This window comes from Canis lupus, chromosome 8 (assembly GCF_003254725.2).
Source record: "Canis lupus dingo isolate Sandy chromosome 8, ASM325472v2, whole genome shotgun sequence".
Taxonomy (NCBI): domain Eukaryota; kingdom Metazoa; phylum Chordata; class Mammalia; order Carnivora; family Canidae; genus Canis; species Canis lupus.
The window spans coordinates 48,296,061-48,315,932 of record NC_064250.1 but is presented as its reverse complement, the minus strand read 5'-3'; the positions used below and the strand labels follow the sequence as shown (position 1 = coordinate 48,315,932).

Genomic DNA, 19,872 nt, shown 5'->3' with positions numbered 1-19,872 from the left:
CAAATTTACTTTCCAAAATATATATATATATATATATATATATATATATATATATTTTGGCCCATATTAAAATTCAGTTTCATTTTCTGATTACACATCAGCTAGTCTTCATTTCATTAAGGTAACTTGGAATATGCTGCATGATATGAAAGAACCAACCGACCAACCGTCATATTTTAAAAATTCTTACAAATAGTTATCAAGGAACTTAATAAATGTAATGATTGAAGATTTCTCCAGAAAGAAGGTAGTGTGAGTTTATCTGGCAGCTTTAAGATGTGTTTGGCTCAAATGTGAAAGAGCTTTGTTTTTATATGAAACCTTGATGAGCCTTGGTGGAGAATGCTGGAGTCTGGATGTATCTATTAAAGCCTGGGTGGTAGATTCAGCTATGGTTGGGATGATTGTTGAGTAATGCTTTAGAACATTGATAATTTGCTGTGGATATAGAGATAAGTTTGGGATATAAAAGTGAATTATCATTATGAAGATACTGATGTTCAATACCTTATGTAAAAACTAAAAATTTAGTCCCAAATATCTGACCTGCACTATTGCTACTACCTCATGCGACTCTAGGAAGCTCTCCAGGAGTCAGCAGAGCTGTAAGATCATAAATCTTTCTTGCTACATAGCAAGGCTCTCTCTTTCTGTGCTGTGTATCTGTCAGTGGTTCAGAGCTCTAGCCCAGGAGGCGGCGGCGGTGGGGGAGAAGAGGAGGACAGTCAGCAGGAATCTGAAACTCCTGATCCAAGCGGAGGCTTCCGAGGAACAATGGAAGCAGACCGAGGAATGGAAGGTTTAGTCAGTCCCACGGAGGCCATGGGGATCAGTAGTGGGGCCAGCAGCTCCTGCCCTGGCTGGCTTCGAAAGGTAATTCCTTTGGTAGAGGTATCTGGAAAACATCAGGCCCTTTGCAGCAACTAGAGAGGCGTTCTCAGCATCTCTCCGTGCCCCATGCCCTGTTCAAGTGTGTGTGTTGCAGCAGGAATCAAGGTTTCTGATTTCTACCTGGGACGAAATTACCAAATCTCTAATCCTTTTTTCTTCCTGACATGAAGAGACCCAAAATGTTCTCATACCTTTATTACTTACAATGTAAATTAAGAAAACCTTCCTTGAAGGCAGTTTTTGTAATGCATGTGTGCAAAAATTGAGCTTAGAGATTTTGTACTGTGATTTGTAGAAGTGGAACATTGGGTCAGCCAGAATGTTTTACAGCAGAGAGATGGGTTATGAAAGTTGAAGTGCAGACAGTAAAAATGTTGGAGTATATTTATTTGGATGGAAAGTTGGTTACAACATGTGGCTGGGCAGATAAAGATGGAAAACCTTTGCAGCAGGACCCCATTCTCTTAGAGTATATGTAATGCTTACAAGAATGTCTGCTATGAAGACTAAATACAGCGTTGCTCATTTTAACAGTGCTTATCTGGGGGATCCCTGGGTGGCTCAGCGGTTTGGTGCCTGCCTTCAGCCCAGGGCGTGATCCTGGAGTTCTGGGATCGAGTGCTGCGTCGGGCTTCCTGCATGGAGCCTGCTTCTCCTTTGTGTCTCTGCCTCTCTCTCTCTGTGTCTCATGAATAAATAAATAAAATCTTTTTTTTAATAATAAATTTATTTTTTATTGGTGTTCAATTTACCAACATACAGAATAAAATAAAATCTTTAAAAAAATTAACAGTGCTTATCTATGAGTAATGGAATTGCTGGTCCTTTTTTATCTGTTATTTTCTCATTTTCTACAGTGAGCATTTGTAGTTTGTGAAATTTTAAATTTTTACCAAAAGAAAAAGAATCTAAGAGATTTATTATTTTTTTAAAAGATTTTTTATTTTATTTATTCATGAGAGACACACAGAGAGACAGAGAAAGAGAGGCAGAGACACAGGCCAGAGGGAGAAGCAGGCTCCATGCAGGGAGCCTGACACGGGACTCGATCCCTGGTCTCCAGGACCAGGCCCGGGGCTGAAGGCAGGCACTAAACCACTGAGCCACCTGGGTTGCCCGAATCTAAGAGATTTAAAGCTGTCCTTTTAGGACAATTAAACTCGGTAGCCAGTTCGGAGAATGAGTGGAGGATGCAGCACACTTTTGTTTCAGCCTCAGCCTTGAGCAGCCTGGTCAGTGGCCTCACTGTCATCACCTTTGAGCTTCCCAGCTCACTGAATAGCCCATGTAGAATAAGTGTGTCAGGGAGACGTGCCACATGCCCCAAACTGTGTTCTTGAATTTGAGTTCGAATTCGCATCTCTGTTACTCTTTTGAGGAAGCGGTGGCTTGCTCTTTACAGGTACAGTGAGCTGTGTGGAACCCACAACTGTCATGCCCCACTAGAGGGTGCTGATGTCACAATAGAGTGAAAGCTGTAGCAAGAATTGGGGAGAAAGAAAACAAACAGCTCAAACAGAACTGATGAGATTTTTTTCTCTTAGGAGCTGGAAAATGCAGAATTCATCCCCATGCCTGACAGCCCATCTCCCCTAAGTGCAGCTTTTCCAGAATCTGAGAAAGATACCCTGCCATATGAGGAGCTACAAGGACTCAAAGTGGCTTCTGAAACTCCTTCGGAACACAAGCCCCCAGTAGGAGCCTGGGTAACTGAACTCTTTGCCTTTGAATCACAACTAAGTAAACAGAGAGCTTTCCGCACTTCTGGCTGCACCATCTCCTCTAGCCTTCTTGGTCTCCCAAGGCCTTATATCAACTCATTATACTGTTTGGTAGTGCTTAAAGCCTCTGCCCTAGGCTTAACTGAGCTGCCTTGGAAAAGTATTGACCCTTTCCCATTCCTGATGGGCTAACAGCTTTCTACACCAGAGGACCATCTTTCTTTTCTCTCTTCCTCAGAAATACCAAAATTAAATTTCCAAAATTCAGATCCAGTTTTTTTTGACACTACTAGTGTGGTGGTTTGGAGGCTCTGAATATGAGTAAGAAATAATGCTTATAGTCTAGTGAGGGAGCCACACATATGTGCCTGACCTTGGCAGATATTAAATTGTGGTAAATTCCTTAATCAAATGTAAGCCCCAGGGGTAATCAAGCTTTTTCTATAAAGGGCTACATAGTCATTATTTTAGGTTTTATGGATCATACAGTCTCTTCTGCAACACTGCTGACATTGTAGCACAAAAGCAGCCATAGATAGTACATAATGAATGAGCATGATTATGTTCCAATAAAACTTCATTTACAAAAATAGGCAGTAGGCCGGATTTGGCCCATGGGCTATCATTTACTGACCCTTCCTATAAATAAAGTACAGTAGAAGAAGGGAGAAAAATCCAGACTAGAAAAGATGTAATAAAACCTTTGAAACTTCAAGGTAAATGTTTAATTCCTCTAATTAGCTTTCTTGAATTATGTTGGCAGTCCTGTTTACTGAACACCTTCCAAATGTCTTCTAAAGTGTGACCTACTACATTTCATGAACTGTGATCAGAAAGACTCATTCCAAACCATATCATGCCTTCCCCTACTTCAGCATTTTCAGTGGGATGATATTAATGCACTTTAAATTTGTTTGCCAAGTTCTCCAAAACAGAGGATTGTTCTTTTGTGTTAGCATAACAGAGACGGAGGCACTAAGAGTTGTCTTGTCTCGAAGTTGGAGCCAGGTGCTACTGTATACCCAGCATTTTCTGCTTTTACATTTCCTTTATGTGTCCCTATGTTACTTTAAAAGTAAAATCTAAAAAAAAATAAATAAAAAATAAAAATAAAAAAAATAAAATCTGATACCATTTAGAGGAAGGTTAAATGGGGCAGCTGTGGTGTCCAGGTAGAATGCCTATGACCTCTCTGCTCTCCTTAGCCACCTCGGCTGAATCCTGCAGAGACATGTGCTGGGAAGGCAACGCCATTAACTCCTACCTGTGCGTGCAGCACTCTTCAGGGAGAGGTTGAGAGATTGCAGGGGCTGGTGTTAAAGTGTCTGGCTGAACAACAGAAGCTACAGCAAGAAAACCTCCAGATTTTTACCCAACTACAGAAGCTGGACAAGAAATTAGAAGGAGGGCAGCAGGTGAGAGCACTAAAAGAATAATTCAATTTCTAATTCTGTTTTGAAGAATCAAAGAAACAAAACACCAAGAACTGAAATAGACTTATTCCTTTGCAAGTACTTATCTTTTGATGATGTAACTTTTGTAATTAATCCCAGCAGCCCTGGGCCTTGTTTCAGGTGCCTGGGTTAAATCATTTTCATCATCTGACTTCCGTTGTTTTTTGCTACTCTGTTTTTTTCTTTTACTTTTTATTATGAAAAACTTTAAGCATCACAATTCAGTGAACAGTCATCTATCCACCATCTAGATTCAACAATTATTAACATGTTGCTTCTTTTAAATGTCTGCATGTGTGTTTAAAATATATGGGGGTATATATATCTGTATTTAAAATATCTGTGGGTGTATGTGTGTATATATTTTGCTAAACCATTTTCAAATAAATTATAAAAGTTATGACATAGGCCCCCTAAATACTTTCTTATACATACCCAAAAATAAAGACATTCACTCTCCCAGATAACTGGCAAACTATTATCACACATAAAACAGTTTACACTAATCCAGTACCCAGTTGATAGCCCAATTTTCCCACAAAAATGTCCTTTATAACTTTTTATCAAACCAGAATCCAGTCAAGATCCCTACATTACATTGTTATGTACGTCTCGTTTATTTTTATCTGGAATACTTTGTTCTACTACTCTCCCCCTTCCCTTTTTAAAAAATTTTCATGCCATTGACTTGAAGAAACAGGGTCATTGTTTAACAAAATGAGCCACATTCTGGAGTTGTCCTCTATTTTCTTGGGACATTATCTAATTTGTTCTTTTGTCACCCTGTCATTTTTTTTATTTTTTTATTTTATTTATTCATGAGAGACACAGAGAGAGAGAGAGAGGCAGAGACACAGGCAGAGGGAGAAGCAGGCTCCATGCAGGGAGCCCGGTGTGGGACTAGATCCAGGACCACAGGATCACGACCTGGGATGAAGGCAAGCGCTAAACTGCTGAGCCACCCAGGGATCCCCACCCTGTCATTTCTGTAAACCGTCATTTCTATAAACTTAAGGCCTGATTAGATTTAAATTAAACATTTTTCGTAAAAATACTTCACAGGTGTTGCTGTTTGCCTTGTTGTTTTAGAACGCAAGTGGAGTGGGGGGAGGGCCTGGGGGGGAGAGAGACAGAATCTCAAGTGGACTCCCCATTGAGTGCAGAGTCCGACACGGGGCTCAATCCCATGACTGAGATCATGACCTGATCAAGAGTCACAAGCTTAACTGACTGAGCCACCAGGTGCCCCATTTGCATTGTTTTTTAAAAAGCCATTGTATTCCTCTATTTAGAGTGAACCAGGAAAGGGAAATAAGGTTCAACCTTTGGCTTTGCCATTTACCAGTTTTATGTGTCTGGACCAAATTACTTGGTTTCTGTGAGTCCTAGTTTCTCACCTAAAAGAGGAAAGAATACCATCTACCTTGCATGGTTGTTTTGATGAATGAGAACGAAATCATGTCTATGAAAGTACTTTGGAAAGTAACATACTCACTTGAGGTAAGCATGGGGTGATTGGCAGCTATAGCAGCAGGAAGATTATTTAGCTTAGGACTGTCTCAGTTTATTTTTTTTTTTTTTTTATTTTTTTTTTTTTTTAAGATTTTATTTATTTATTCATGATAGTCACAGAGAGAGAGAGAGAGAGAGAGAGGCAGAGACACAGGCAGAGGGAGGAGGAGGCTCCATACACCGGGAGCCCGACGTGGGATTCGATCCCGGGTCTCCAGGATCGCGCCCTGGGCCAAAGGCAGGCGCCAAACCGCTGCGCCACCCAGGGATCCCATGGACTGTCTCAGTTTAAAATTGAGTGTTCTACATTCCAGAAAACCCTACAGTCCTAGGCAAATGGTCATCCTACCCGCAATGAGTGTAAAGGTGTGGACTTTATTTAAGGTAGCATTGTTAAAGTATCATCTAAGGTAGTATTATGAGCTTGTCACAAAACTGTAGCTACAGGTCCTTGGAGGTCAACATTAGAAACCTAGTCCTAAACTGCTATGACTGGTGGTGGTATTGTTAATACAATACTGTGTTTTGTTTGGACAGGTGGGGATGCATTCCAAAGGAACTCAGACAGCAAAAGAAGAGATGGAAATGGATCCAAAGCCTGACTTAGATTCAGATTCCTGGTGCCTCCTGGGAACAGACTCCTGTCGACCCAGCCTCTAGTCTCCTGAGCCTGTATGGCCTCCAGGAAACTGGGATCCAAAGAACTTCACAGCACACTTACTGAATGCAGAGAGCGCTTTCCTGGCTTTGTTCACTTGCAGACAAGGAGTGCAAGGCGGAGGCTCTGAAGCACTTTCCGTGTACACTTGGGGAGTGGCATGGCCTGTTAGATAGGATCTAGGAGTGGTTTTGTTTCGGAGAATGGAAGGGCCCCATGGCCCTGGCTTTGTCCTCAGTGACTGCCATAGCAACAGCAGCTCTGTACCTCATCTGGTGATCCCACCTTTGAAGAGGAGACAAAATGCTCACCTTAATTTTGTTGGTAGCAGCTTATGTCCCGTTTATCATTTCACCATTACTTGGAAGCTGCCTTGGGAATCCAGCACCAGGCATTGCACCTCTGGGTGGAGGAGGGAAAAGTGTAAAACTCGAGTGGGCTGGAACCAGGTGGGGCCCATCCAGTCATCTGGAGAGTGCTGAAGTGGTAAAGCCCTCTCAGGAGCCCTGAGTCTGGGAAAGTACGTCTGGTGGAGTCAATCTAGGACTTGTTTTCAGAAAGTTCAGTTACTTTGCATTAGCCAAATGCTTTAGGAGGAAAAGTGGGTTTAGACTGCTTTTCCTCTGAAGGTTGATTAAAATGTCTTCAGTGAGGAGGAGACAAAGGCTAGGTCCCTCCTCATCACACAGCTGGGGTTGCTGTCTGTGGCCATTGCAGGTTGGATTTCCTAACTTTGGAAGGTACCTCTAAAAGGTGAGGTATCCCATAGAGAATTGAGTCAGTGGGGCAATAGGAATGACCTTAAGAGAAAACCATGAGGGAGAGAGGTCCTCCTTTAGCTGCCTCTACTTGGTATCTTTGGGAAGGTCTAGAGTACCTCTGCCTTCGTGGCTCTTAGGGTTCTAACCTCAACTTCAGCAGCCCCAACCACTCCCTTTCTGTATGTCTAGTCAGTATTTGTCCCCTTTTGGTGTTTTATGAAGCCATATCAGTGAATCTGTATCATCTTTCCTACTTGAGTGGCCCAAAGCCGGAACAAACCTGGTAGTCCCTGAAGCCTAACAGGACAGGTAGGAGCTACCAAGTGAAAGGAATTTGGCTGATCCCACAGTCATTGTGTCCTTATAGACAAGAAGCAAGCCAGCTTTCCCAAAGAGAGAGTGTCCTCAAAGCTTTTGATAGTTTTACTTAAGGATGTCAACTTTGTGTTTTCACCTCGCCTTATAAAATGTTCCTTTAGTATTTTGGGTCATAGGAGTTGCCTTGATGAGTCTCACATGCCCCCTCCTTAGAAGCCACTAAATTACTTTTTGTTTCATTTTCCCCAAACCAAAAAATGAATGTTTAATATCTCTTTAACATTTTGGAAGGACCTGTGCGATGGAAATTTTGCCATTTCCCTGAAACTGGTGGTGTAAAGGCTGATGCTTGGGGAAAACCCCATGGCTGGGGACGGGCAACTCTGTTCAATGGGATGTCTTTGGTTTGATGTTCCCATTGTTTTCTCAATTCTGGGAAGCCTAGTACAATGGTACTAATGTAATCACTAAAGCCTTTTCTTAAAATAAGGGAAGGGGCCAACCCTGGATTAAAGTTACAAGTTCTGGGGACTTGGGGGTTTGCTGTAAACCCTAACTGTGGGTTTTGGTTCATCATGTAAATGCACCTTTGTTTTTTTTTAAGGACTGACTGGCTCTTCATGTTCCTGTATCCCTCATACTCACCATCTCAGCAGGACTGAGAGGCAGGCTCAGTTTGGGTGTTAATCCTGAGTATTGCTTCTGCTGTGGAACTGAGGAACAGGGGCACGTTGCTGAGACAGGGGTGGGAGTGAGCATTGAAAGGAGGGGTGAGCCCTGCTCTTGTTCCAGAGGGGAGCCATTCTCTAGCAGGGGAACACTGCTCATTTTCTCTAGCATGTTCCCATGGGAAGTCTAGTTTGCTGTTAATCTGGCTGAGAATCTGAGTTCTGTGCCTTAGAGACAATTTGCACTTTACCAAATTGTGCCTGGGACAGCCGTATGATTTTTCCCACCAAATAGCTATGCAAACAGAAACCAATTCAAAGGTGGCAGCCATGCATTAGATAAAAAGTGAAAGGTTAGGCAGCAGCAATGCCTTTGAATGGTTTTCTGTAGCTAATTCTCTTGGAGTTTGTCCTGCTTTTCTTCTTTCTGCAGTGCTAGGTGTTTTCAGTTTCCCAGTAGTATTGCTTTTGAGTTATAGTATAACCTGAGTTATTCCTCTGCTCTGACATTGTTGCTGAAGAACTAGCTCATTGTTAGCCAGATGTTTGAAAGGTTGAGGGTGGAGTGGTTTGGCATTTCTGTTTTAAATAAACATTTAAACTCTCAGTCAGTGCTATGCCTGCGCATGGACCTTAGTCACTGGGATGAAACACCCAGATTCTAGGCCTTCATGAATCTTTGATTCAATGAGTCTTTATCTAAATAAATAAAAGACCTTGTAACAGAAACAACACAAGGAACATTTGCACAAATAATCTTTGCTTTCTTCCAGTTTCTTTTTCTTGCTCACAGTATCATTTCTGCTGCTACAACTTTTTCTCCCCAGACTTCTCAAATATAGTGCTTAAAATGCAGAGGGAAGGAAAAAAATGAGCCACTGAAAGAGGAAGGAAGGATCATTTCTTGTACTCACCTCCTGAATCACAGTGGACTTTTTCAAGTGATAATGTGTGTCTACGTTTACAAAATTGTTTTCCCTCAAAGAAGGTGAACTGTATTTGGTCTCCCTGGCATTGCACAGCCAAGTTATCACTTCTCTTGGCTGAGCATTTCACTAAAGTTTAAAGCAAAAGTGGCCTTAAACTCACATTTCATTTGATTTGCCATATATTTGGAAACCTTCATAATAGAAACAACAGCTCTGGAGTGAGGATGTATTATAAATAAATTCTTTCAAATGAGTATCCCTGGGCCTCCAAAGAAGTATTCTTCATTAGTGTCAGGCCAGACTGGGCTGTAGTCAGGACTATAAAACATGTTCCTTCCTACCACAAAGCCAAAAATCATTTATTACTTCAATGATTAACTACGGAAATAAACATGCTGATCACTAAACCTCTCAGAATTGGGAACATTAGAGAGAAAAACATTATATCACATCTCTGCTATCTCCTTTGTAGTCATGAAGAATGATAAATTGACCAAAAGCAAATGTTGGCCAAAAGGTACCATGCTGCATTAAATACACTGCTGTTAAGGAGTATCTCAGCACGTCTGCACAGTCTGCATACACTTTTATGTGAAGTGAGTTTCACTATGAGATTTTTCCCCCATTGCTTAACCTTTTGAACTTTAAAATTTATAACATTTGCTTGTACTGAAGGCTCCTGGATAAAGTATAACACACAGACAGTAACAAGTAGCATTATCCACTGTCATCCAGGAAGGGACTTAGATAGCAAAAGGGTTCTGACCTCTTCCCAAAAATCAGATCGAGCTAAATGTAAAAGACTCCTAGATAGTCCTAACCTAATCAAAGCCTACACATGTTGAAATCAGAGGGAACACTGAGGCATTGACTATTGCGTTATTGTCCAGCAATATAAGAATGAGTAACTGCTTCCTGTCTACAGAAAGCACTCCCCACACATATATGTGTTCTCCCCAGAGGGTCCTGATCTGTGAACTTAATCACATCATCCAGGGATCCCAAACTCAAGCGCCTGTGGGGCTGGGCAGAAAAGGCAAATAAGTGCAGCATGCCAGGCGGGACTTGTGATCTGCAAGGTCAGACCATCTGAAGGACCACGTGGTTGGGGCTATGCAGGATTGCTGGCCTGGTATTTCCAGAACTTCTGGCTTTTCAAGAGATTCTCCATATCCCAGTTTTTAAATGTCAGACTATATTTTTAATTCTGCACCAGCCAAATAAAGCATATCTGTAGGACAAAGCAGTCCATAGGCTACCACTTTGCCCCCTTGGCCATAGCTCATTCTTATCATCTTTTGTTTTTAAGTATGAAACTTAGTTTGTATTTCATTGCCAGGGGAATGTATGTATTGGGTTAAATACCCAGTGTGTGTGTAAGGTTCCTTCAAGTGGCCAGCCTAAAGCCCTGCTATGTGATTCCTCTTCTTTGCAACAATTAAGAAGAGCATAAAGCAATTCAATATGTACTGTTTTTTAAGTAGATACATTTTTCTCCACCTAGGGTCCTGCAGCTTCGCAGCTAAAGCCTTAATCACATTTCAAGTCGGTCTGGTCTATTAGCCCAGCCATTCAGCAGGTGCTGCAGAGGAAATGGAACATGAGTGGCCATTTGTTAGTAGAATATGGGTTTTTTTGTCTGCTTAGTCACCTTGGCCCAGGTCAAGTTGGGTGTTTTTTTTCTCCAGTATTTTAAACTAACAATTTGAGTGATGTTCTCAGGACAATAATCCTACTGTTATTTCATATCTGTTGTTCTATCTTCATCCTATTTAAACTGATACTACCCCTGACGGGCATTACCTTATCACTTCTCCCATCTGACCAAACTAGGACTTACTCATTTTATTATTTAATTTTAAATCCCCAAAACCCTTTTTGAAGGTCTAATTATGAAGAGTACCTGCAGTATGCACAATTCTGCACAGAGAAAATTTTAAAAATCCAGTATCTTTTTTCATTTTTCATCAAAGTTTACTCTCTAAAATAGAAGTTCACTGTGATATAATGGACAGCGACATGTGAGACTGCAATGTCCCAGCTTGCTTTGATGGTAGATTTTGCTGCCTTATTTCAAAAGCCATACAACCAATCTGATTTCAAAGCAGAATGCCAGCAATCGCTAAAACTGAAGTTCCTTCCTTTTTTTTTGACATATGAAATCCATTAGCAAAGAGCAACTACTGAGGCATACAGTAGTGCTCTCCCCATCCCTAGCCTGTAAAGCACATCAAGATGAGGTTCTCTTTATGACACAGTATACCACAAGCGGCGCTTAGGATAGACTGGCACCCGAACTTTGCATACTGGTGTTGGCTTTTGGCCAGGACCATGCGTCACAAAGGTCAAGCATAAACTTCCATTTGCCTTACAGCAAAATTGTATTATCTTTTATAAGAGATACCACCTAGGTGATCATGATCTTCTGACACCAACTTAATCTAATGAACCAACTTCCTGCAAGAGCAAGAAGCATGAACAGGAACCACAAACATACATGCAGAGGCAATGGCAAGAAGGCACAGCAAATGCAGGCACTTAACTAGCACAGACCACAAGTCAGGCTTGCGAGAAGAGAGATTTAATATAGCCCACTTGCTACTCTCAAGTGTCTTCACCCACCAGTTCTGAGGGCAATAGAAAGGCACACCAGCCCAACATGGTAATTTAGTGGGAAGCCGAAGCTTCCTTTTGCTTCCTGCTGCTTAGCAATGAGTCTCTTCACTGATTTAAGTTCTGCAGGCAGATGTGGGAGATGTAAAGGTTTTAGTTCTGGTTTGTATCAAATTATTCTCCCATTTACTGCTGAAGAGAAGCAGAGCCTTCTGAGACTTCCACTGTTGTCTGTTCAACTGTAATGCTTCCTTGGAGGTGGGGGCCGATTCTTAATGGTCTTACACTTGGGAATGTGGCGCTCAGCCACCTTGGGAGCAAAGTGGCGGCTGCAGTGTGGACACTGAATATAATCTGGATTTTCTGCAGGTAGAATGGGTGGCAAGTCTGAGGGGTTTCCACCTTTGGCAATTACCTGCTGGACCTCTCGGGCCTGACGGAGAGTACGGATGAAAGACTCATGCTTCTGTCTCCAGTTGCTCTTCTGAGGAGGTTCAGCCTGTAAGTAGGAGGAAGACTGATTATTTGACTTGGCATTTACCACATCTCCTTCTGAGTCTTCATCAGAATGACAGTAAGGAAATGTAAAGGATGCTCTCCCTAAGGTCAGAGAGAACAGGACAGGAGCAACAGAGCTGACTTGCCAGAGTGGAGGCACTAAGCTAAGGGCCTGCCAGGGGGGATGGTACTGGGAGGCTTGGTGTTTACAGGTAGAGGCAGGGGAGAGGTGTGGGGCTGAGAATAAATTGGATCCCTGGGGCCCCGTCCCATCTTGCACATCCAAGAGTCTGTCACTTCCAGCAGTCTCACAGGAGAACAGAGGTCTATTCTCTGTAGAAACTGAACCAGACAGGTTTCACACGCAGGAAGTCCAGACATAATAGAGAACAAGGTTAATACTGAAGCTGAAAATTGGGATTAAGTGCAAGTATACATGATAAATTATGGAACTGTTTGATATCCTGGGAGCCGAGGAATCAACTCAGCTCCCAGGATATCAAACACATTGGCACCCTCACAGGAGACAAGAGTTCTCTGGTTGCACCAAGCAGTCAAGAGAAAAGCCATTAGATGCTGGCCCTGCATGACCCCAGTGAAAAGGTTCACTATTTGAGGCCTTTAATCAACAAGCCTCACTTAAGCTTAACTATGAATGGACAGCCTGGGGTCACCAAATATTTGAGTAAAGCTCTAACAAGAAAAAAACCAAAACAGGTACATGAATTCTCTTTCTCTCTCTCTCTCTCTCTCTCACTCACTCACTCTCAGGAAGCAGCAACAAGGCAAGTAGAAGAAAACTTAAAACCAGAAAGCCAGAAAGAACTATTATAAATTAAAACTGTGATAACTATGGGGCGCCTAGGTGGCTCAGTTGGTTGAGCATCTGACTCTTGAATTTGACTCAGGTCATGATCTTGGGGTCATGGGATTGAGCCCACATCAGGCTCCACGCTCAGCACAGTCAACTTGTTCCTCTCCTTCTGCTTCTCCTGATTATGTGCTTATACTCTGTCTCATAAATAAATGAACAAATAAATATCTTTATTTTTAAAAAGACCACTTAAAAAAAAACATAGCTAAAAATAAAAATAGCAGTGTTTAAAATGTCAAGAAAATTAGAATGGGAAAAAAAGATCAAGATGGGAAGTAGAAAAGATTAGGAAATTAGAAAGTCAATCCAGGAAGTCCAGCACCTGACAAAAAGGAGTTCCAAAAAGAACAGAAAAAGCAAAGGAGGAAATTATTAAATAAATAATACAATAAACATTCCTAGAATTAAGGTCACTGTCTTGAAATTGAATAGCCTACCAAGATTCCAACACAATCATTGAAAAATTTTGGAATTTCAGAATAAAGAGTGAATCCTGTAAGCTTTCAGAAAAAGAAACACCAAGAGAAGCTTCATATAGTGGCGCAGGAAGCAAAATGGCATCAGATTTCTCAACGGTAACACGATGCTAAAAGCTAGTGGGAAAATGCCTTAAAAATTCTAACAGAGGGCGGCCCAGGTGGCTCAGCAGTTTAGCGCCGCCTTCAGTCCAGGGTGTGATCCTGGAGCCCTGGGATTGAGTCCCACATCAGGCTCCCTGCATGGAGCCTGCTTCTCCCTCTGCCTGTGTCTCTACCTCTCTCTCTGTCTCTCTGTCTCTCATGAATAAATAAATAAAATCTTAAAAAAAAAAAAAGTTCTAATAGAAAATAATTTTTTCTTTTTAAAAAGATTTTATTTATTTATTCATGAGAGAGAGGCAGAGACACAGATAGAGGGAGAAGCAGGCTCCATGAAGGGAGCCCGATGCGGGACTTGATCGTAGGACTGGATCCTGGGACTCCATCCTGGGACTCCAGGATCACACCCTGGGCCGAAGGCAGGCGCTAAACCTCTGAGCTACCCAGGGATCCCCTGAAAATCATTATCTACCTAGAATTCTATACCTAGTCAAATCAACTATAAGGTTGTTGTATGGATATTTTCATTCATTTTGAGACAAAAAATATGCCTCCCATGCACGTTTCTTGAAAGCTTCAGCAAATCAAGGAATAAAGCAAGAAAAAGGAAAACATAAGAAGCTGGAAATAGGACCCGATACAGAAAAGAAGTAAAAAAAAGAAGTCCCAACACAACAAGTCTACACTAGACCTAGAGAATAAACAGTCCAGACTGGTGCAGGAGGAAAAAGAGTAGTGGGAGGAAAGTTTCCAGAATTAAAAAAAAAAAAAAATCAAACTGATGGATTAAGTGTTAGTGCACTTATAAAAACACTACTAGGTATCTGACATCAGATGAATCATTTAGGGGAAAAAAATTAGAGACAGGTATGTAGGGAACCAAGCAAATAAAAACCTGAGTCAACTATTAATTCCAGGTACACGTGGGCAGAGGCAGAATTTGTTCACTCATCGGTGAACAAAATTTACATGGTTATTATAAGTAAAAGCTGACTGCTGCTTTAATCCAAAGTTGTGATTCCATTTCAATGGAAGAAGAGAAGGAGAAAAGTAAAAGGAAAGGAGATGTGAAAGAGAGCTTAACCCACAGCATTCATAGAAGGAAATCAACGGATAATGTGTAAAACTGGTTAATCAAGAAAATAAGCATATTATTGAGAAATATGGAAATGCATACCAGAAGAGTAATCGATCAGGAACTGAATGAAGGCTGCCACTGGGGGCCAGATGAGGATGGAGAAGGGTGAAGCAGGATCCTACTTACTGCCTTATAGGTCACTTAGTACATGATTTTTTAAATGTATTCAAATATTATTTAGATTAATATAAAATTAACTTTAAGATTATTTACTTATAAAGAGAGAGGAGAGAGAGCACGCATAGGGTGAGGGGCCGAGAGAGAAGCAGACTTGGGAGCCAGATGTGGGGCTCAATCCTGGGACTCGGGGAAGACAGACATATAACCAACTGAGCCACCCAGGTGCCCCTAAAATTAATTTTTTAAAAAAGAAAAAAGGAGTTAAGTAGCTGCTTGGTGATCTGATATCATTAATGATAAATGACAGGAAGAGATATTATCAAAGGAAAAGGATCCTTCAGGAGAGTCTTACTGAAACAGACAAGAAGGCAAGAAAATCTGTGTGTTGGAGACAGGACCCAGGAACATTTAAAAGAGTTAGGAGAAAGTTCCTTGACTATATAATGGTTACTTCATATTCATAATTCATATTGAAATTTTATTCAATTAACACCTATTAATCACAAAGCACAAAGATATAGTCCCTGTACTCAAATGCTTCCTTCCTTTCTTCCTTTTTTTTTTAATCTTTTATTTATTTGACAGAGAGATAGAGTCAGAGAGCACAAATGAGGGGAAGGGCAGAGGGAGAGGGAGAAGCAGGCTTTCCACTGAGCAGGGAGCCTGATGTGGGTCTCCATCCCCGGATTCTGGAATCATGACCTAAGCTGAAGGCAGATGCTTAACTGACTGAGCCACCCAGGTCCCCTATCCAGATCCTTTCTGCTTCAGATCCTCAATGCAACATATTCCCTGCAAAACTAGTTTCCACAAAGCTAGGGTATCTGATCTCAGAAACCCAATTCTTTTGCTTCACTGCTACTGTATTTAGGAATTTAAGAAACACAAGAGTCTTTTAGATGCCTGCCAGAAACAACCACTATAGTGGGATAGAGAAGACCCCAGTGGATTACTGGGTTGACCAGAAAGAAAACAGGAAAGAACCGGAACTGGTGATCATATCATTATCTGCAAGAGCAAAATGTTGACTTCTTGTCGGAAACTAGACTTTGGGCAGATTATCTCTGAACCCAGAAGGGACTTTTCTGTGGTGATCTTCCAAACTATACTGAAAGGAGTAACTGCAATTGACTTCTTGTAACAGCCACCACATAAATTTGAGTTTTTAAAGGCCCCAGTAAATACATGCATAAACTGTAACGTGCATAGCGGACAACAAGTGCTAGCACAGCATAGGGAGGGGTGGAAAGAAATGAAAACAGAATATGCTCTCCTATTTTGTTAGAAAATTAGAGTCGAATGGGGCTTTGAGATCATGTGGTCTAGGCTTTTCCAAACTTTGATCATTTGCATATCACTTTCACTTTATCCCCCTTAAGATAAATTACTTAATATTTTTAAGTTCATGATTTTTAAAACTACAGGCTTCATATGTTGTTATATTTTTCTAATACACAGTAAAACTACTAAAATAAAAAATGTTTGCCAGTATGCCACACTTTGAAAAGCACTCATTTACAAACCAAGAGGCATAACCTTGACAGGGTGGTAGGCTTATTCATGAGACAATCTCCAGATCTGACTGTCCAACTATGCCTGTGAAATACCCCTAAACTTGGGTATGGTATTAATACCATGCAAGTGTCTCACAGCCTTTTTACAACTTAGTTTTTCTGCAGCTGGAATGTTAACCAAAAATCAAGTCCTTTACCTTTTAAGGTGTTTACACTCTGAATGGGGAGAACAAGGATTGCAAACTTGAGTTTCACGTATTTACTAAGAAGATATATCAGAACTGAGCTACTCTTGAAAAAGTAGATCAGGCTATAGGAGTTGTAACAAATCTTAATCTTGGGAGGTGGCAGTGTATATTGCAGAGAGCAAGGAACTCTCTCCCAGGGGTGAAATGCTGCATCATTTTTTTCTTTGTATTTTTCAAATCTTTTTAATTTTCTACAGTAACCATTTATTACTTTTGCTTTTATTTGTTTAAAGATTTTATTTGAGAGAGAGCAAACACGGGTGGGGAGGAGCAGCAGGCAGAGGGAGCAGACTCCCTGCTGAGCAGGGAGCCCCTACGTGGGACTCGATCCCAGGGCCCTGGGATCATGACCTGAGCTGAAGGCAGATGCTTAACCAACTAAGCCACCCAGGTGCCCCAACATTTATTACTTTTATAATCAATAGGACATATATTTTTAAGCCTGGATTTTTTGCAGTGCTTCTAACCCAGATTTATATGCTGACTCTTGTTTGAGAGAGCACATGGGCAAGTGGTGTGAGGGGCAGAAGGAGAGGAAGAGAGAATCCTCAAAGAAATTCCCCACGGAGAGCAGAGCCTGATATGGGGCTGGAGCCTGATGCAGGAGCCCAACGTGGGGCTTAATCCCAGAACCCTGAGATCTGACCTGAGCCCAAATCAAGAGTTGGATGCTTAACTGACGCTTAACTGCCACCCAGGCACCCCATATATGCTGACTCTGCCATTCAAAACTGTTTGTGATTTCAAGCAAATTAAACTCTCTGAGATTTGATCTTTGAATTGATAAGAGACAACGAAACCCTCACAGGGTTGTGCTGAGGATCTTATGATAAACTCCTATCACAGTGACTGGCACACAGTAATCAATAAATGTTCTTTCTCCCTGTATGACACATGAGTTTTTTTCTAAAGAAAACTGATTTAGCATCCTTTTATAATGATCCCCAAAGTCAAATCCATAAGGCCCTGGCCTTTTTACCTTGACTGGGGCTGGCCCCTTCCAGTTCAGGTACTGCTCTAGTTCTGTGCCCTTGGCCCGGGCCCTGGAGGAGTCAAACACTTTCCTCTTGGAACCCTGCATCCTGCTGCAGACGTTGGAGTGTCTCTCCAGTCTGACCAAGAGAAACTTGCGTCCACAGTGGCTACATTCGCCAAGTTTGGGGTCTTCAGTGGAACAGCTGGAAACCGAAGAGTCTGGTCCCCTAGACAAACTAGAATTGCTGGTGGATCCCCACAAAACACTGCCAGGCCCTTCTGAAGACTGAGAAAACTCCTTTGATGACTCTGAGACTAGGTCTCGGATTCTGTTATTGCTTGCCACCAGTCTTTCCCTTTTGAGCTTCTGTATTCCGTAATCAGAGAACTGGAATGGACCAGAATTTTCTTGAGACTGTCCCCAAAGTTCATCTTCTCCCCTGTCTCTACTGAAGACCTCCTCAGACCCGAATTCTGGGGAGAAGGTAGGTTTGTATGTGGTGTTGCTATTACCTTTAATTCTCCTCCTGGGGAGTGTCATTCTCTGTAGCTCTCTTTTTTCATTTTCCTTAGCCTGTTCCTTTTCTTTCTGGATCCTTCGGAGTTCCTCCTCTGTCTTCTTCAGCTTTTCCCTAAGGAGGGTTTCTTTTCTCCGGATTTCCTCTTGTAAGCTCTCCCCTGCAGCTTCTAGTCTTTGGATCTGCATCCATTCGGTCCTGTTGGGGTTTGCCATGGCTCTCTCCTCCTGTGTGGCAGCAATGGCATGGAGCACAGATGCATTCACCCAGTTCCTTGAACCAAAGCTGCTGTATGGAAACTCTCTTGGTTCAGGGGGTCTCGGAGAGACATCCTGGTCCCCATCAATGCCAGCTTCACTTGTACTGTGAGACTTCCTATGGAACACGGGTTTCAGCGGGTATGCCCGGTCTACCCCAACTCGCTTCTTCGTAAAGGGGATGAATTCCTGATTATTTGCTTTGGGATACCAGGACTGAGAATTTGCTGAGTAAAACGAACCCTTTGCTTGGCCTTGGGAATTGCTTCTTGAATCTTGCTGGCTGATTCCAACACAGTGGGGATAGGAGCAGCTCCCAGCTTTTGTGCAGGCGTTCCATTTGGAGTGAGTGTAGAGATTATCCAGCGTCAGCTCTTTGTTGCTCAAAAGCTTCTGCTGGAAATTGTTCCTCAGGTGCCCCATGGAGGACCGCTGAGAAGAGTCACCTTTTTCATAGGGCTCTTGCTTAGCTGAGAGGAGCCCTGGAGCTTCCCTTTCATTATATGGAAGCATAACGCCCACAGGCAGAGGTGGTGCCAACTGGAGGCCAGCCATTCAGGGACCGGACTGAAGCCTAGGGGAGATTTAAACCAGATATATTGTGAGGAGGTTTTCTGAGGTTACCCCCGGCTACTAAAGTAAACAGTTTATACATTTGTCCTACCTATTCTCTTGAACTTTTTAGGGACAGTGGTGCTGGGTCTGCCAGAACTTTCCTTCAATAAGGATTTGGTGAATGCTTATTATTTCCTGTGGGTGCCTATTAGATCTTGAGGACAGAAAAACGAATGTGACACAGGTGTTCCCGCCACCTCGCTTTATTCCAGTACCAGCCTCTGCCATACACAGCGATGCTCCTGCCATACACAGGAGACTCCTTAGGTGGTGGAAAGATTTACTGGAAAGGGCTGTCGGACTCAAAGTCAGGCTTTAGGCCTGTGACACAGGACCAGCAACTTTCCCTTGCTGGCTGGCTTCTTCACCTATCCACTGAAGTTTCGCTCAGAGTTACAAGACCTTAGGACTCTGAGTCCGGGCCTACGGTGTCACAGGTGAGCAAACTGCGGCTCGGAGGTAGGTGGCCCGCACAAGGCGCTCTCAGGGCTTCCCCGCTGCTGGACTCCAGAGGACACTCGAGCCGCCCGGGCCGGCCGCAGGTGCCCGGCCGTCACACCCGCACCCAGGGGCCCCACGGCGCGGATCGTAACCTGAGAGCTGGAGGCCACCTGACCCGGCCGCCTCGCCGCCCGCCGCACGGGTGCTGAGCTCACGCACCGCCCCAGAGTCCGCAGCAGGGGCGCCCCCGCTGGGGCCTCCGCTTGGGGAACACAGCCCTCGCTCTTCTGCCCATGCGGCCGCCCTTGGGAGGCGAGGCGCTGACCCTACGTCTGCTCCCCTCGTCTGCTTACGCCTACCTGAGGCTCTGGCGGACCGTTCCTGCTCAGGGGAAAAGAAAAAAAATAAATAAATAAACCCACCCAAGACTTAGCTTTCCACCCCCGACCGCCCCCGGGCCGAGCCTCAACCGCCCGCCGCGCAGGCGCTCTGCGCGGGCCTTTGTTGTTCCCGTTGCCTGGAGACGCGAGCGCGTGCGCACCCAGCCCCGCGCACGGCCCCGAGGCGCCCG

The 19,872-nt window shown here is 43.0% G+C and overlaps 2 protein-coding genes across 4 annotated transcripts in view; one reads left to right on the top strand and one right to left on the bottom strand.

Moving 5' to 3' along the window:
* NEK9 (NIMA related kinase 9) overlaps nt 1-9,168 on the top strand; it is a 38,548-nt gene extending 29,380 nt beyond the window's left edge. The window contains exons 19-22 of the mRNA XM_025443848.3: nt 671-873; nt 2,436-2,597; nt 3,818-4,027; nt 6,116-9,168. Of these exons, the coding sequence (XP_025299633.1) occupies nt 671-873; nt 2,436-2,597; nt 3,818-4,027; nt 6,116-6,238 (698 nt within the window). The 3' untranslated portion in view covers nt 6,239-9,168. The remainder of the gene's footprint in view (nt 1-670; nt 874-2,435; nt 2,598-3,817; nt 4,028-6,115) is intronic.
* Nucleotides 9,169-11,477: 2,309 nt separating this feature from the next.
* Nucleotides 11,478-19,814, bottom strand: ZC2HC1C (zinc finger C2HC-type containing 1C). 3 transcript variants are annotated; one of them, XM_025443852.3, is made up of 3 exons: nt 19,724-19,814; nt 17,475-18,819; nt 11,478-12,024 (listed from the first exon to the last, which is right to left on the bottom strand). In XM_025443852.3, the coding sequence occupies exons 2-3, from the start codon at nt 18,798-18,800 to the stop codon at nt 11,761-11,763; spliced, it is 1,590 nt and encodes a 529-aa protein (XP_025299637.3). In that variant the 5' UTR covers nt 18,801-18,819; nt 19,724-19,814; the 3' UTR covers nt 11,478-11,760. The 3 variants fall into 3 exon arrangements, with proteins under 3 accessions (XP_025299637.3, XP_025299636.3, XP_025299634.3); XM_025443851.3 differs by having other exon boundaries at nt 19,661-19,804; XM_025443849.3 differs by having other exon boundaries at nt 18,910-19,796.
* Between the last annotated feature and the right edge of the window lie 58 nt (nt 19,815-19,872).

Bases quoted from the DNA above. Each gene is read 5' to 3' on its own strand.
- ZC2HC1C (XM_025443852.3), bottom strand. From the start codon at position 18,800: ATGGCTGGCCTCCAGTTGGCACCACCTCTGCCTGTGGGCGTTATGCTT. The intron at 12,025-17,474 runs GTAAAAAGGCCA...TCCTACTTACAG, and splicing joins AGGGGCCAGCCCCAGTCAAG to GCTGAACCTCCTCAGAAGAG.